The 17,039-nt window shown below is 48.1% G+C and overlaps 1 protein-coding gene across 2 annotated transcripts in view; it reads right to left on the bottom strand.

The window, feature by feature from the left end:
• Window positions 1–511: 511 nt before the first annotated feature.
• Window positions 512–17,039, bottom strand: part of CLN6 (CLN6 transmembrane ER protein) — a 70,623-nt gene continuing 54,095 nt past the window's right edge. For both annotated transcript variants that reach the window (XM_069625117.1, XM_069625118.1), the window contains 3 exons: window positions 15,523–15,578; window positions 10,810–10,932; window positions 512–2,957 (listed from right to left, as the gene is read on the bottom strand). In XM_069625117.1, coding sequence (XP_069481218.1) covers window positions 2,687–2,957; window positions 10,810–10,932; window positions 15,523–15,578 — 450 coding nt within the window. In that variant the 3' untranslated portion in view covers window positions 512–2,686. The remainder of the gene's footprint in view (window positions 2,958–10,809; window positions 10,933–15,522; window positions 15,579–17,039) is intronic.

Raw genomic sequence — 17,039 nt, 5'->3', positions numbered from 1 at the left:
TTTAGGGTTCATGTCCCGCCTGTGACCCCATCACACTACTGACAGACTGATCAAACATGTGTCAGAAACATGAACCAGTGGGGATAGAACCTGCCCTACAAGCGAGGTTCATTCAGTCCCTTGTGTGCAATTATCAGTTGGAAAGGGTAGCAAATAAACTCTAATAGGTAAAAGCAAAGAAAGCCAATCAGGGGCCATCAGTGGGCATGGGAAGCAGGCTGGCGATGGGTGGCAGAGCAATGCATCACAACACAAGATGCCCACCTTGAAGTCTTCCAATGGCAGCTATGTCCAGCAAGCCAGCGCGCCTAGAAGTTCTGGTTTTTCTATCTCTGTCTCCAAAACAACCAGTGAACAAGGACCACCACAAGGTTAAGGGAACAACCGCTGCCCCCACACTCGTGTGGGTATCTGACCCTGAAGGTGTACTCTATGGGACCTCAGGTCATTTTTCTGGAGACTCCAAACCAAGGTGTTGGGTGGTGTTTGGCACACAACAAGCAAAGTCATGTTTAGCTTTGCACACCTTTTTATTTTATGTTTTGAGGGCAACAATGATGACAGGATGTGGAAAGATCAATGCACACAAACACACGCACACACACCCCGCCGCAATGATCAGCTTGAAAAGGTAACACAACACCCCAGAGAGAATGAGGCAAAGCAAAGATGGCAGGTGCCCTCATCACCAAGCAAACTAGGCGTGTGACGTGGATGCTGGCGCGATATATGGATACTGATGACTGATAGGAACTGCCAGGCCCATCTAGCCTGGCCGCCCCTTACCGATGACGCGATGTACGCTGCGTATAACTCCCAGCTTAGTGTTTCTTCATACACTTGTATGGTGTCTAACATCTCTGGGGTTTAAGCTCTTTATAAAAGTATTTAACATAGCATTACATGTACTGGAGGGCACCTCCAGACAGGAAATGCCTCTCTGTGGTTCTCGGTGTTCATTAAGTTCTTATGCAGACAACTGGGAGAGCCCCAAATGCATAGACTCAATCTGAATGAACCAGCAAGTGTCCTAATTCAGGAAGGCACACTTCGAAAAATACATGGCAACATACCACCCAGCGGCAGACTCAAAGATTATAAAAGCAGTTTCAAGCAAACAAGGAAGGCACCCCTTTCCTCTTCAAAACCCTCAATCCCCCAATATAGCTTGTACACGACTCTTGCTCTGCTGTTGGAGAGCTGCGTCCACACAATAACACGCAGCAGCCTCATATGTGACTGATTCTGACCCAGGCCCCCCAGGCTTTCAGTATCACTGACCTGTCAGGGATCGAACAACGGACATATTTCTAGTTGAATGTGAACGCAGCTGTCCTTGCAATTACTCAGTGTGCAGGGCACAATTTGCAGTGCAATATTCTAGAGTATTCCAGATGCTGCTGGTGTGATGTGGTAAAATGAAGTGTTCCAGCGCGGTGCGCTGCTGGCCCACTATGTATTTACATTATGTGTCCCACGTAAACCGCACTGGCTGCACACACAGTGAGTGCACCCAAGCACTACCTACTACCCTACTCTCTCCACTGACCTGGACTACGGTCCCCGAGGGCGTTCAACCCACACGCTTTGAGATCATACCAATTATAAATAAGGCGTTATACAAATGCCCAATAACCTAACATAACATGTCTCTGCTGAGCAGAAAAACACTGTCTTCCTGGCGACACTGACATTGTCATTAGAGTCATGGTTTTTTTTACGGCTTTGCAGTAGAGCCAACTGGTTTGGAACTAAGGACTTCTAAGCAGAGCCTCCAGAGGTAACCAGTAGTCGGGTGAAAGCATCGAAGTCTATTGGTCAAAAAAGTAGTCTTATGAAATGAATCTGTATATGCCTTCTTACCATTAAAAGCCTAATACACTCTATATTAAAAAGCAGGTTAAAATGATTAAAATTAGCATAAAATTGCAGTCACCCAGTTAAAGGCTGCATGAAAGTGGGAGCAACATTTCTGCTTAGAGACTATTTAACAGCCTGCCACACAGTGATGGTAAAGGTATGGTCAACAGCCTGGCCGAGAGTATGGTTTACAGTCTGATTGTCGGTCTCAATGACAGCTTGAATAACAGAATTCTGCAATGCAGGCGGCAAAATAAAATCCAGCCAATCAGAATGCGAGATTATCACCGTACTGTCCTAGGGAAAGCTGTCAATGTACAACGCAATGTTTGTGCAGGAGGCAAGGGTGCACTGGCCTATGGGGAACGCTGGAGATTTCCCGGTATGCCTCTGCACCCTGGGCCTATTCTGTGTCTTATTTCCAAATGCTCTCATAGGAAAAATGTTGGACCTGCTGAGAATGAGAACATTGAACACTATTTCCAGGGCCTCTGTTGGTTTTCACTCCACCTCTGGCAGGAGGCCATGTGTCTGTTTCATACAAAGAGAGGTGTGAGGTTGCACAGCCGAGACAACACTGGTTCCCCCAAACTACACAAGTGACAGCTTCTTTGTCCCAAAACTAAACATCTCAGCTTGACCGCTAGCTTTGTCAACAAGCCCTTTGTTTTGCGGCCCCTCTCAGGAGCATTGTCCCGTTCTCTGTACAGGAAAGCAGAGTGGCATCCCCTCCGAAGAGGGGGTGGTGTAATAGTTTGCAGACGTGTGAAGGGGCTGCCCTCAGAGAGCAGAGCGGTGGTTTGGTGCTGGCCTAGGTAGGCCCTGGTCAGTGGAGGCTGTTGATGTGCAGGGTGTAGAAGGCCCAGGGCTCGGGGATGTAGATGACCCCAGGGTACTTCTTCCTCAGGACCCTGTCATTCCAGAGCCAGGCCACCCAGGCGCCGATGAGGACCAGGGCGCAGATGAAGGAGTAGAGGAGGAAGAGGCCGTTGCTGTCCAGCACCCAGCCCTTCTGCTTCTGGCGCATGATGAAGGCCGTCATGGCAAAAAAGGTGAATATGTAGAGCATGAAGATCTGCCCTTCGGTCACCAGGTACCTGGCATCGGAAAAGATCAAGGGACACGTGTTAGAGACGTCATCCGAGCGCGACACAGGGCACACACATGAAAAATGACAACCATGTTCAAGGCGACTAAGACAACAGAAGTTACAAGGGTGCAATTGCAAAAACATGCCACTAGATGGCAGTCTCGGCTTAGGCTCCAGCAGCAGGTGCAATAACTCTGGCTAAACCTGTGACAATGGGGTGTGCAGGTGAGCTGTCTAAAGCAGAGGTAGCCCCCCGTTACCTTCCAGGTGATTTGGGAATTGTAGGCCATAACATTTGGAGAATGAAAGGTAGCCGGCTAGCTCTGGTGTAAAGGAGCCCAGTCCATGGAATATTTGGCTTTCTTTGAAGCAAAGATTGGCTGAGGCAGAGCGCCATGCGAGGGTAATGCTTTTTAAGCTGCATTTCACTGGCGCCGCATTGTAAAATGATGCCTGAGGGTCCCCTTGCCTTCAGCTGAGAAAACCCGCTAGCGTATGCCAGCAACGGGGTGGAGTAACAACAGTTCACTGACTGGGTACACACTCTTTCTTCGCCACCCTGCCTAAAGCTTGCAGCAAGTTGGAACATTGTGCTGTTGCAAGACCCAGCAACATTCTATTTATTTATTTACATACACAGAAGGAAAAATGCTCTTTTGATCGCAAAAGAACTTACAATAGATAAGACATCAGATTTGACACTAAGCAGTGAGCTTTTTACAATGGAGTGAGTATGGGGGACTTTCTAACCAGTTTGGGGAGGGGAGTAAATGGAACAGTTACCGGGGACAATACATTCGTGGACATAAATAGATTAAGGACAACCAACACTGGACGTTTTTAAGTGCAGGCAGGCGATTTAGCCAGCTGTGCTTGGGATTGTGACCATGATGGATGAAGTGAGGGACAGAGGCAGGTTAGAGGTGAGGGACGAATGTCAGCTAGTAAGCACAGATGAGAGGTAGGTTAAGGGTGTAACGCGGAGGTGAGGAGGTATGCTTTAATTTGGTTTTATACAAATCGGTGTGGACTGTTTCTCGAATGTCCGGGGCAAGAGAATTCCATGCAATGGAGCAAGAAGAGAGAAAGAGCGGAAACGAGAGGAAGCACAGGGAGGGAAAGGTGCCACAAAGGTAGTCGAGGAGGCAGAGCGGAAATGAAGAGAAGGCTTGCAGAGTTGGATAGAGGAGGCTACATACAGAGGAGCCTTACCGTGGTTAGATTTGTGAACCAGTAGAAGAAATTTAAATCTGGCTCTGTTTTGCATCGTCAGCCATCCAGCCTGGTGACGGTACCAGGAAGTAGGTGTGAAGTGAGGGAGTTGAAAGAGAGTCCTGGTAGTGAAGTTAATGATCTTGTCGAGAGGACAGAAAGCATAGTTGGGGAGACCAAAGAGGATGCTGGCACAGTTTAGAGAAGACAAGAGTGGTTAAGAGAAGCTTGGTGGTGTTGAAAGGAAGGAGGTGCCTCATTTTCCTAACATGTAGGAAGTTGAGGGACGCTGCTATTCCAGTTTTGGAGATGAAAGCAGAGAAGGTGTGAGAAGGGTCATAGATGATGCTGAGACTGCTAGCTGAAGAAGGGTAGGGGAGAGTGTAAGGTGGGAACTGGATAGGCAGAGAAAGAGATGAGAGGGAGCTTTTGGCAGGGCAGAAGAGCACCTCTGTTTAACATCACAGAGTGCAAAGCCATCCAATATTTAATGGCAGTGAGACATTATATTTGATAGAGAGATCAGAGGAGAGTTCAAGGATGGAGAAGAAGATTTGGATGTCGTCCATGAAGAGTTGGTACGAGAACCCAAAGGAGGGGATTAGTGCCCCAAGAGCAGGTGTGTAGAGTGTAAAGAGGAACAGACCCAAGACAGAGCCTTGTCAAACACCAACAGTTAGAGGAGTGAGTTGAGAGGTGTTGTTACTCCAGGAGACAGAGAATTGGCGATGTGCAAGGTAGGATTCAATCCAGGCAAGGGCCTGAACGCGAATCCCAAGAAGAAAGAGAGTATTAAGGAGATCAGAGTGATCGACAGTGTCAAAGGCAGCAGACAGGTCAAGGAGAATTAGGATAGAGGAAAGGTTGGAGAGCTTAGAAGAGGCGATGAAGATGGACACATTTATGAGCGCAGTTTCAGTGGAGTGACAGGAGCGGAAACCTGCTTGTAGGGGATCTTGAAGGTGGTGGATGTTTAAGAAATTGGAAAGACGGTTGAACACAACCCTTTCGGGCACTTTAGAGTAGGGTAGAAGGAGAGACATAGGGCGAAAGTTAGCCAGTAGGTTCAGGTCAGCCCCTTCACCAGTCATACCCTGGCAAATAGGGCATCCACCTTCATGTAAAGAAGCAAGTTATAATCGTGATGTAAGGATGATCCAATAGCGTGAAGGCCATATGCCAATTTCTAGCTGAAAATCATTTAAGCAACATTCGAATATTTAGCTCCAGTTCGACTGAAGCTGCTGCTCGACTCAGTGTTTGTCTGCAGGTTTCATGATTAACAACAGAGCTTAAGTTCCATACAAACCTCGACCCATGATATGATATGGCATTTGTAATGCACCTAAACACAAGTGTTACAAGGCGCAATGAGGCAAGGAAGGGGGAACAGAGGGAGGACAGAGACAACGATCTTACTAGGCCCAGTGACATTTAAATCGTGCAACTACAGGGAAGGGGGAAAAGTGCCTGGGGAAAGGGGAGGGGGTAGTGCTGTACATGGGATCAAAACAATAACAAGAAGTGCGGCCAGCAGGTGGCAGGTGCGAGGGTACGTGCAAACAGCAGGTGTCCAAAAGTGCAAGTAAGGGGACTCTTAGGTTACAGATACAGACCCAAGTGCACAGGTTGCCGGGAGGCAGTGCGGGTGTGCAACTGGGCGGGTAAGGACCTGGGTCCGAAATCAGAGGGTAGCCAGGTGACCAGTGCCGTATCAGACAGGAAATCAGCAGGGGAGAGGAAGAGAGAAGGCAGAAGCAAAGAGGAAGGTCTTGAGGTGCTTCCGGAACCAGAGATGGTTCTCCTCGAGTTTCAGAGAGGCAGGGAAGCTGTTCCAGAGGGAGGCCACAGCCCAAGAAAGAGATCTACCACCAACTCGTTGCTTGGAGAAACGACTGACCCTGAGGGATTTGGAGGTGGAAGAGTGAAGAGCTCGAGTAGGAAGGTATTTACGAAGAGAGATTTGGAGGTATTGAGGACCCAGGCCCCGGAAGGCCTTGTGGACAATGCAGAGGGTCTTGAACTTAATCCTTGCAGCCACTTGGAGCCAATGCAGAGATTTCAGTGCCGGAGAGATACGATCCCTGGGCTTCAGGCAGTCCTGTTCTGGATGAGTTGCAGAGGGCGGAGAGTAGAAGCAGGCAGATTTAGAAAGAGGCTGTTGCAGTAGTCCAGCCTAGAGAGAACCAGAGCTCTAGAGACAGTAAGCTTCTGGGGGACGAAGAGGAAAGGAAGAATACCTCTGAGGAGGTGCAGCTGGTAGTGTGACTTCTTAGAGATGTCAGAGATGTGAGTAGAAAAGGAGAGTGTGGAGTTGAAGATGACCCAGAGGTTCTTAACTTCACAGGTGGGAGCAGGAAGAGGGCCAAGAGAGGCCTGCCACAGAGGAACAGGAAAGGACGGTGCAGGTGTGCCAATGAGGAGAATCTCCGTCTTACTGGCATTAAGGCAGAGATCGTTGGCAGCACACCACTCCTGGATAGCGGACAGACAATTAGATATGAGAGAAGGAGAAGAGGTGGCTGAGACGAGCCTGAAAATGAGTTGTGTCATCCGCATAGCACTGAAAGTTGGAGCAGAGAGTGGCAATGCAGTGGGCGAGGGGTGCCAGGTATTGGTTGAAAAGCCAGGGAGAGAGGTTAGATCCCTGGGGAACACCACAGGTAGGGAGTGAGATAGAGGAAAGAAAGGACCCAAGTTGGACCTGGGAGGGTTGATCAGAGAGGGACAAGGTCAGCCAGGCCCAAGCCTGATCAGTGATACCCATGTTATCACGAAGACGGTTGAGAAGCATGGCATGGTTGACCGTGTCAAAGGCAGAAGAGAGACTGAGTAAGATGAGGACAGAGGGGAGATTAGAATCAAGGTTAGAGAGCAGTTCTTCATGGATGTTCAGGAGATCGGTTTCTATGCTTCTGGCAGCTCTGAAGCCAGACTGATGGTCATGGAGACAACCAACAGATTCAGTGTGAAGATTAAGCTGGGAGATTGACAGCTTTTCCAGGAGTTTGCCCACGAAAGGAGTGATTGAGATCGGGCGATAGTTAGCCGGGCAGGAGTGGTTGGCTGAGCGTTTCTTGAGAAGAGGGTGAACAAGAGAGTGCTTCGGGGGAGGGGCTCCAGTGGTGAACGAGTGGTTGCAGTAGTCAGCCAAAGCAGGAGCCAGGGTGCCTATGTGGTCCTTGATGGTTTTGGAAGAACAGGGAAGACCCTGTTTTGACGAGACAAAGTCTGCGTCCAGCCCCTTACAAGCTCTCCATGCAGCTTTGTAATTCTTTCAATGCGTTCCGATGCATGATTTCCATCCAGACCGGCAGCACACTCCCGAGTGAGAAGGAAGGAAGGGGAAGGAAAGACACAAGAAAGAGAGAAAGCGAGAGACAAATAGAGTGACGAAGAGTGTCATATAGATGGGGAAAAGAAGAAAGGACAGATGAGGCAATGCTGGGGGAGAGAGTGAGAGAGAAAGAGAGAGAGAGAGAGAGAGAGAGAGAGAGAAAAAAAGAGAGAGAGAGAGAGAGACTCCGAGTGTGCACGTAAGACACCAACACTGAGAGATTGTGACTAAGATTGACAGAATGGGACTGGGAAACAGAGATGACAGAGACTGTGAGAAAGCACAGTCTCTCTAAATCAGTCACAGACACTTAAGAGACTGTGACTGAGCTTGCAATATTGAGACTGAGACAGAGCTTGAGGACCTGTGACTAATATAGACTGAGACTGTGAGAGTGAGCCTGAGAGTGTGGCTGTCATGAGCAGAATTGGAGAGTGATTGACACTGTTGCAGAGAGACTGTGATTGGGATTCGAAGACTGTAACTCAAGCTTTGAGAGTGCTACAGAGTTTGAGTGACTGTGGGATAGTGACGGAGAGACTGGGAGTCTGTGAATGAAACTGAGGAACTGAGACACAGTTTGTGAAGAAGACTGGAGACTGAGACTGAGGGATTGGGACTGAGAGTCTTTGACTGAGGGATTGGGGCTGAGGAAGAGATACTGTGACTTAGAGACAGTGGCTTAGACTAAAAGACTGTCATGGAGAGACTTTGACATAGACTCCATAAATTACGAGTGAGGAATTTATATATATATATAAGAGCTTTCCACTCTGCTGTTAATCGGTGTACCAGAGGTAGGAGGGCACGGGCTCACTAAAACATGACCTCCAATTCCATGCCATTTGGGCACCCACCTTTACGGAGCACCAGAGGAGGCCTTTCCCAAGGCGCTAGTGCTTAACCTGGAGTCACACCCTATTCTGCTGTGTTATTTTGCTTACTTGTGCATGCACCGGGATATGCTAGAGGACGAAAGCACAGAGAGGAGTAACAGCGAACATGCCTATATCCTAACTTCTGCTGGGCAACTACTTTGTAAAACAACTATTCACTGGGATATAGGGGAAACACGCAAAACATAATGTACACTGGCCTTTGAATGCCATATGCATCGCCAATTGCCATGGCAACGAAGCATACTAAAGGTGCTAATTCAGCACCAGACCGGGGGGCGCACCTACAACTGCGGGTGTAAAGAAGGGGGCGGTGAGGGCAGCTACACGGAAATAACACAGGTATTCTAAGCCACAGACACCCCGTAAAAAGGTCTTTACTGGGAACGGTTGGGGGTAACGATGCACAGGGTGTACAGACAGTCCAAGTCACTATCCAATGATTAGTCGAAGAAGGGGAAGGATAAAAATAGTGCCATTATAAATACACGTAGTGGGAAATCACTCGGGGCAGGCTGGCCCTGGGAAACCTCAATCTGAAACACGTGATGAGTACGACAGGGATATGCGAAAGGGGGCGGGGCTCAAGATGCTCATCACAAGGAAGCCAACATAGGTAGAACTGGGTGATGTAACTACAGGGCAGTCAACCAAACTAGCCGACCTATAAGGCAGCGGGGAAGTGGCTCTGTACCAATCACATGACCTCTGATGCCCATCGGCAGGCAGCACTCAGAAGGGAACACTGTACAGAGTGACGTTCTTGGGAGAACCAATCAGAGAGTATGTTCTTGAGCTCTGGGGAGGTGATCAGCCTTCAGAGTATCCACCACAGAGCTTGCTTGCGAAGGTCATTCTCCAACAGGCATCATGTGAATGTCCCCTTTCCCACCAGCTGTAGGGTGTCTCGAGTTCCGTTCTCAATGCTGCTGACCAATGGCAGTGTATTAAAGTTCCGGAGGTCAGCACAAATGTTACTTCAGTAATAACAAGTTGTTCCAGGGTGGGGTGTGAATAAATGTGGTACCACATGGGGAGGTAATGTGATGGGAAACTGTTGAACCGTTTGCTTCAATTACGCTTCACTAATCAACGTAAACATCAAGGAGGTGACATCAATCAGCCAATGAAATTCCTGGGAAACATTGAAAAAAGTGTACTCTCTAAATTGCAGCTGTTTCAATGGATTTCCGACCATTGTATTTCTTGGTATAAAACTACTGGTTGTATTCCATTCAGATGTCAGCCTTTTGATCAGAGCCTATCCACTGTTCTGTTTGATGTGTGCTCACCCAGCTGTAATAAACAGCGTTGCTTCTTGCCCGGTGTGTGCTCCACTTTTTGAGTCCTTTTTTTTTAATTGTCTAATTTGTGGATCCCTGACTACAGCAGTATCATTCTTCTGAACACCCATTTCCGTCTCTTCTTCCATGCAGCATTGTTTTGGCCAGAAGGTATCACTCAAGTCCCACCACATGCACCAAAACCAAAATATAGAGAACTGGATCAGAGATGGAGGCGGGTCAGAAGAAAAGCACTTGTGCTTGGCCCATCTGAGTTAACTCCTTATTGCCTCATAATACCAAGTGTTTATATAGCAGACATATCATTTACAGTTCGGAATAATGTTATAATGAGCTAGCTACAACATTAGAACTAGAAAACCTTCTTTTAATTGGCTAGTTTGGCATCATCACATTGTACATGAGAGACACAATGTCACTACTCATTCTCGAGCCTGTCCTGCTCCTCACCGAGGGATACCACTTGTTTCTTAATCAAGGCCCTCCCCTCATTACTCCAAGGCCCATCCTACCTATGAGGTCCATCCATGCCCTTAAGGCCTATCCCTTCAACAAGGCCCGCCTCTACCCTGATGCCTTTTCCCACTCCAAAGTCCAACCCCACACTGAGGACGCCCTGCCCACCCCCACCTCAGCCCAGCTCTGCACCCGAGTAGTGTACACACTGGGGATGTATAGAAAATGCTGCTTCGTCTAAAACTTTGCAATTAAATCAAGGCCCACTACATTGCTATTTTTCATAATCTCTACAGAACGTTTGCAATTTTATGACTTTTTCAGTTTGGTATTCTCAAGAATTATCGACACCCAAAGGCTTATCCTAGGGATCAAAATCACCTGGGAGACACCACAGAGTCTGTGAAAAGGAAATGGCACGTGGTCTTGTGCTTAATACATGCACAGATCTCAGTGGTGACTTCATATTTGTGTACTGTACAGCTGGATACATTACTGTATATATCCCTCTAAAGTCAAGGCCAGTCAACAGTCTGGGCCTGTGAATTTATGATGCCCTCCCGCTCTCCAGTATTGCAGGACTCTGCCATTGCTGGTTTCCCCCAGACATGCTTCACCCTGGGGTCCTAGGTGGGGTGGGGGGTTCACACTCACCAATAGTAGAGGCTGCTGGGCCCCACCAGGAGCCAGGCGGACACCGGCATCCGGCTCTCGTGCTTGACCCGGGTAAAGCAGCCGGTGAAGTAGATGAAGAGGATGAGGAAGAAAGGGATGTACCTGCAACGGGAAGAGAGGCGACCATACGGTCCATCAGCAGAGGGAAGAGAGGGCCGCAGGCGCAGCTAGATAGGCACGCAGACCCCACCGCAGTACTCGCCATGAGACTACCACTAACCTGCACTCGAACAAGAGCACTTGCAATGCGCCAGTGGGCCGCTATAGAAGTGCACTAGAGTCATGGTCAATGCACCGTTAGGTCGGCTCTAGAAACAGGTCAATGCACCGCTAATCAGCTCTAGAACTGGGGCAATGCACCACTGGTCGGCTCTAGAAACAGGGCAATGCACCGCTGATCAGCTCTAGGACTCGAACAATGCACTGCTGATCGGCTCTAGAACTGGGGCAAGGCACCGCTGATTGGCTCTAGAATTGGGGAATGCACCTATAATCGGCTCTAGAACTGGGCCAGTGCACTGCTGATCAGCTCTAGAACTGGGGCAATGCACTGCAGATTGGCACTAGAACGGGGCAATGCACTGCTGGTTGACTCTAAAAATGGGGCAATGCACTGCTTATCAGCTCTGGAACTGGGACAAGGCACTGCTGGTCGGCTCTAGAAATAGGGCAATGCAACGCTGATCAGCTCTAGAACTCGAACAATGAACTGCTGATCGGCTCTAGAACTGAGACAAGGCACATCTGATCGGCTCTAGAACTGGGGAGTGCACCTATGATCGGCTCTAGAACTGGGGCAGTGCACTGCTGATCAGCTCTAGAACTGGGGCAATGCACTGCAGATTGGCTCTAGAACTGGGGCAATGCACTGCTGGTTGGCTCTAAAAATGGGGCAATGCACTGCTGATCAGCTCTGGAACTGGGACAAGGCACCACTGAGCGGCTCTAGAACTGGGGAATGCACCGCTGATCGGCTCTAGAACTGGAACAATGCACCACTGATCAGCTCTAGAACAGGGCAATGCACAGCTGGTCGGCTCTGGAAACGGGGCAGTGCACTGCTGATCAGCTCTAGAACTGGGGCAACGCACCACTGATCGGTTCTAGAACTGGGGCAATGCACCGCTTGACTGGCTCTAGAACAGGGGAAATGCACCGCTGATCGGCTCTAGAACTGGGGCAATGCACAGCAGATCGGCTCTAGAATGGGGGCAATGCACCACTGATCAGCTCTAGAACTGGGGAAAGGCACCAATGATCGGCTCTAGAACTCGGGCAATGCACCGCTGGTCAGTTCTAAGAATAGTGCAATGCACCGCTAGTCGGCTCTAGAAACAGGCCAATGCACCGCTGGTCGGCTCTAGAACTGAGGCAAAGCACCGCTGGTCGACTCTAGAACTGGGGCAATGCACCGCTGGTCAGCTCTAGAAACGGGGCAATGCACAGCTGGCCAATGGGAGCGACAGGCAGGGTTGGTGGTCACTCTTTCGTCTTCATTTTAATAATTGGGCATGTGCTGTATGTCTTGAACCATTGGATCTGTACAGCACTGTGTAGCCAGTCCATGGCAAGCCAGCGCTCCACTAAAGATGAAACAGGTGCATTGTGTACTACTGTATATCCTGTCCTTACAGATCTACAATGTATCCAGTTTATCCTGAGCTATTATGTATCCAGAGTAGTCTTAGCTACAGCATAGCCTGTTCACCTTAAGCAGAGCATACCTGCCTGTGCACCCAGAGCTGCAGTGTATTCCGTGCCTCTTGGGCTATAATATATCAAGCAAACACAAAGCTACAATGTAGCATTTACCCCTTCAGCAACAATGTATCTTCCTGTGCATGAGTAATTTAAATGTAGCCTTCTGCCCTTAGCTCCACTGTATCCCGTGCAGATCAGTGCATTGACCTGTACATTCTCAGCTACCATGCAGGTGCTACGGTTCCCCTGTGCGTCCATTACTCGAATATAGCTTCCTGTGCATCATTGAGCTACAATGTAACATGTGCAACCCAAACAACATGCCCTGTGCATCCCGAGATGACATCTATCCTGTGCATCTTTAAATACAATGGGCCCGATTCATGGAATTATTTGCGTGTAAAATAGGGTATGTGCGCGCCATTCTGCGCGCAAATCCCCGTTTGCTGATTCATGGAATCAAATGCGCTGTACTTTTCCGGGACTTGCGTGGAGTTCTCATAGGCTCAGCATGTCTCTGCGAGCCGTCGAGGGCCTTGCTCAAGACTCCACCCAGAGCGTGGCCGTGGCTTGCGCAGAGAGCTGGGAAGGGGGTGGAACAACAAAAATGAGGAAGAACTTGCTCAAAAAAGGGTGTTCCGAAGGAGCGGCCTGCAGGCAGCCCTTTGCAGGCCCACAATTGCGTGGCACGAGACATATTCATGGATCCGATCTCACAACCTCTCGGCCAGGAAATGGCCTTCAGACGATCGGCCAGCTGAAGGCAGGCGTAAGTACACTTGCGCTTAGGGTTTGCAACACAGAAGGTGGGGTTGCATGTTGGATATCAGGGTGCGTGTACTCAACCCGGATTCTGATGTAACTTAGGGGTGCGCATACACAGTTTAGCGGGGTGCAGTAATGGTTTATGGGGGTTTGCACACAGATTTCCAGTGTAATTACTGAGTTATGATTTTTAATTCGCATGTTGTTGCAGTGCCGGATACAGTTATGGGGGACCACGCGCACAGTCCCCAAGATGCAGGCATGCTTGCGGAGGAACCCACGCACTATTTTGAGGGTGCATGTATTTTCGCCTGGGGGAGCGCACAAAGGTAGCTGTACTGTCTGTTTCTGCTTTGCGTGGGGGCGTTTCAGGGGCATTACGGCCACAGTTTGCGATTACTGTTACTTTGCGCAATAAATTCCATGAATACAAGGAGCGTGCATTTTTCATTCTGCGCACAGGATTGCACAGTGACCTTCTCGGAGCGCGGCCTCTGTGGGATTTCCGTGCACATTTCCATGAATCGGGCCAAAGTGTCCAGTGCATTCTGAACTACAAAACATCCTATACAATACATTCTATGCACCCAGAGCGACAGGACATTCTATGCACCCTGAGCTACAATACATTCTATGCACCCTAAGCTACAATGTATCATATGCACCGAGTCAAAATATATCGTATGCAACCTGAGCTACAATATATCTTATCTTATGCACTGAAAGCTACAATACATCCTATGCACCCTGAGCTACAATACATCATGTGCACCCTGAGCTACAACATATCCTATGCACCGTGAACTACAATACATCCTATGCACCCTGAGCTACAATACATCCTATGCACCCTGAGCTACAATGTATCATATGCACCGAGTCAAAATATATCGTATGCAACATGAGCTACAATATATCTTATCTTATGCACTGAAAGCTACAATACATCCTATGCACCCTGAGCTACAATACATCATGTGCACCCTGAGCCACAAACCATCCTATGCAACCTGAGCTACAACACATCCTGTGCACCATGAACTACAAAGCATCCTATGCACCATGAGCTACAACACATCCTATGTACCCTGAGCTAAAACATATCCTATGCACCGTGAACTACAATACATCCTATGCACCCTGAGCTACAATACATCTTACGCACCCTGAGCTACAACACATCATGTGCTCCCCGAGCTACAAACCATCCTATACACCCTGAGCTACAATACATCCTGTGCACCCTGAGCTACAACACATCCTGTGCACCCTGAGCTACAACACATCCAATGCATCCTAAGCTACAAACCATCCTATGCACCCTGGGCTACAACACATCCTATGCACCCTGAGCTACAACACATTTTATGCACCCTGAGCAACAAACCATCCTTTCCACCCTGAGCTACAAAACATTCTATGCACCCTGAGCTACAAGCCATCTTATGCACCCTGAGCTACAAACCATCTTATGCACCCTGAGCTACAAAACACCCTGAGCTACAAAACATCCTATGCACCCTGAGCTATAAACCATCCTATGCACGCTGAGCTACTAAACATGCTATGCACCCTGAGCTACCCAGATGATATAAGCTGTGTCGGCTATTTGGGACTTCCCATTCTTGTACTTAGGCTGGTCCGTTCCCAGACTCGTTGATGCCAGTTCTCTCACCTCTAACACCACAATGACTTGTTCCCTGGATTGACCTTTTCCCAAGAAAGCCTTCCCACATTCTCATGAGTAACTTTTGGGCCCTGCAAGGCCTTGTATAATGGTGCTAGCGGCCTGGATAAGCTTTCCCCGATGGGGTTCCAAGAAGCGGGGCACCCAGGATAGGTGAAACTCTTGAAGAACATGGAAGTTGGAGCTTTGGCCTCCGTGGGGCTTCTATCAATCTTTGATTGCGGCTTACGCCCACTAGGGCCGTTTGGAAACATGCAGCGCAGTGCCTAAGTTCCTCATTGACAGTCATACACCCATGTTGGATTTCAGATAAAGGGGGGGAGGGAGGGTTGTCACAGTGTCCGGACCATTGCTAGCTTTAATCTTCGTGTGAATCCCGAACAGCACTGTAACTAGCTACAATGTAAGCTGTGCATCCCTGGCTATAATGTGAACTGTTCTGGCCGGGCTATAAGGAAAGCTGTCCATTTCATACATTCTCACCCCTTGTCAATTGGGGGGTACACGGGGAGCAGCTGCGATAGATATAAGTTACTCACCACATGGAGTGGCCCAGGTACTCGTCATAGTAGTACAGGAGCTCAAAGGAATCAATCTGCAGAAAAATCAAAATAAACATGTTAGGGAACGAAGAGATGAAACGCTGTTTTATTTATAGAGCCCTTCGCTTTGCTATAATTACTCATCTAAATGACACTCCCTGTGTCAGCCTCAAGGGGAATGAAATGCTGAGCTGCCCAAGTAAAAATTGGGGCTTCCAGGTTCTACTGATTTAAATATTTGAATTGAAACATATAAGTGGACATTCTTTTCTTAACAGAAACATGGTTCAGAGACACCCCACATGTTACACAATCTACTGCCCGAGGGTTACTCAATTAAAAATATCAGCCGTCACTTAAAGACAGGAGGAGGTATTACAGTAAGGTATTGATCTTATTCGAAAATCTCCCAGTGACTGGAAGGATGCAGCTGAAATTGGCCATATGACTTTCTCCACGTCACCAAACTGTACTGTGAAGATACTACTTGCATACAGGCCCCCAGGTCCTGCCACGGCCTCGTTAGAGGGACACGATCAATATCTTGCACATGTAGGAAGTAAATATAAGGAGGTACCATGCCTCAGCGACCTAAATATTTGGTTGGAGGAGCAAACAAAGTCAGATTCTAAACAACTTTGGGAAATAATGGCTCGTCACAACTTGTCACCTTTAACAACCTCAGCCTCACATACATTCGGTCACGGTCTGGACGTTGTTTTCGCTAGAGGGCGGGGCACATCAATGACAGACACAGTACGAATTTTGTGGATAGTTCATTATCTTAGGCTCTTTTCATTAAAATGTAACCAAACATAAACATCATTCACCTATGACTAATTGTGTGGATCTAATGCACAAAAGAAAAGACTTAGATGCAATTCCTGGTAGCGATTGAAGAGATGCGCTGGCCTCTCGAGATCTTCCTTATGAATACGATGCCTTTTTCAGGGAGGAGGCTTCAATAATGAATAATTAGTGTCCTACGTATGCCCCATTAAGAACAACAACTCCTAAGAGAGTCTCTAAAGCTTGGTACACTGGCCTGCTGTGAGATTTAAAGAACATCTACAAAGGTCTTGAAGAGAAGAAGGCATTCCACAAAATTGCCTGAAGATGCTGACATGGCAAAAGGCTGCCCTAAGGAGATATTAAAAACGCAATTTTTAAGGCAGAGTTCGATTTCTTACCAGGAAAGATTGCAGCAGCAGCTAATCACTCTCAAGAACTTTTCAGAGTGATAGCTAATTGTGTGTGTCCCAACTAGAGCGAGTGACCAGGCCAATGCCTTTAATACTTTCTTCATGGACAAGATCAAAATGATCCACAAAGTATTAAACTTCGAAGAGAATCAGAGGAAATGTTCTCGCCTATACGTCTGGACATAAGGACCATGCCCCTAATATCCCACCTTTTGCTTTTAAGCCAGTCTCAGAATAGAACATCTTTGCTTTCCTAACAGCTCTAAAGCCTACTAACAACACACTTTTTCCCCTTCCTGCATGTGCAGCAAA

This window comes from Ambystoma mexicanum, chromosome 11 (assembly GCF_040938575.1).
Source record: "Ambystoma mexicanum isolate Mex_15411 chromosome 11, UKY_AmexF1_1, whole genome shotgun sequence".
NCBI lineage: Eukaryota > Metazoa > Chordata > Amphibia > Caudata > Ambystomatidae > Ambystoma > Ambystoma mexicanum.
Note: the sequence above shows the minus strand (reverse complement) of the source record. Positions and strands in the feature narration are given on the sequence as shown.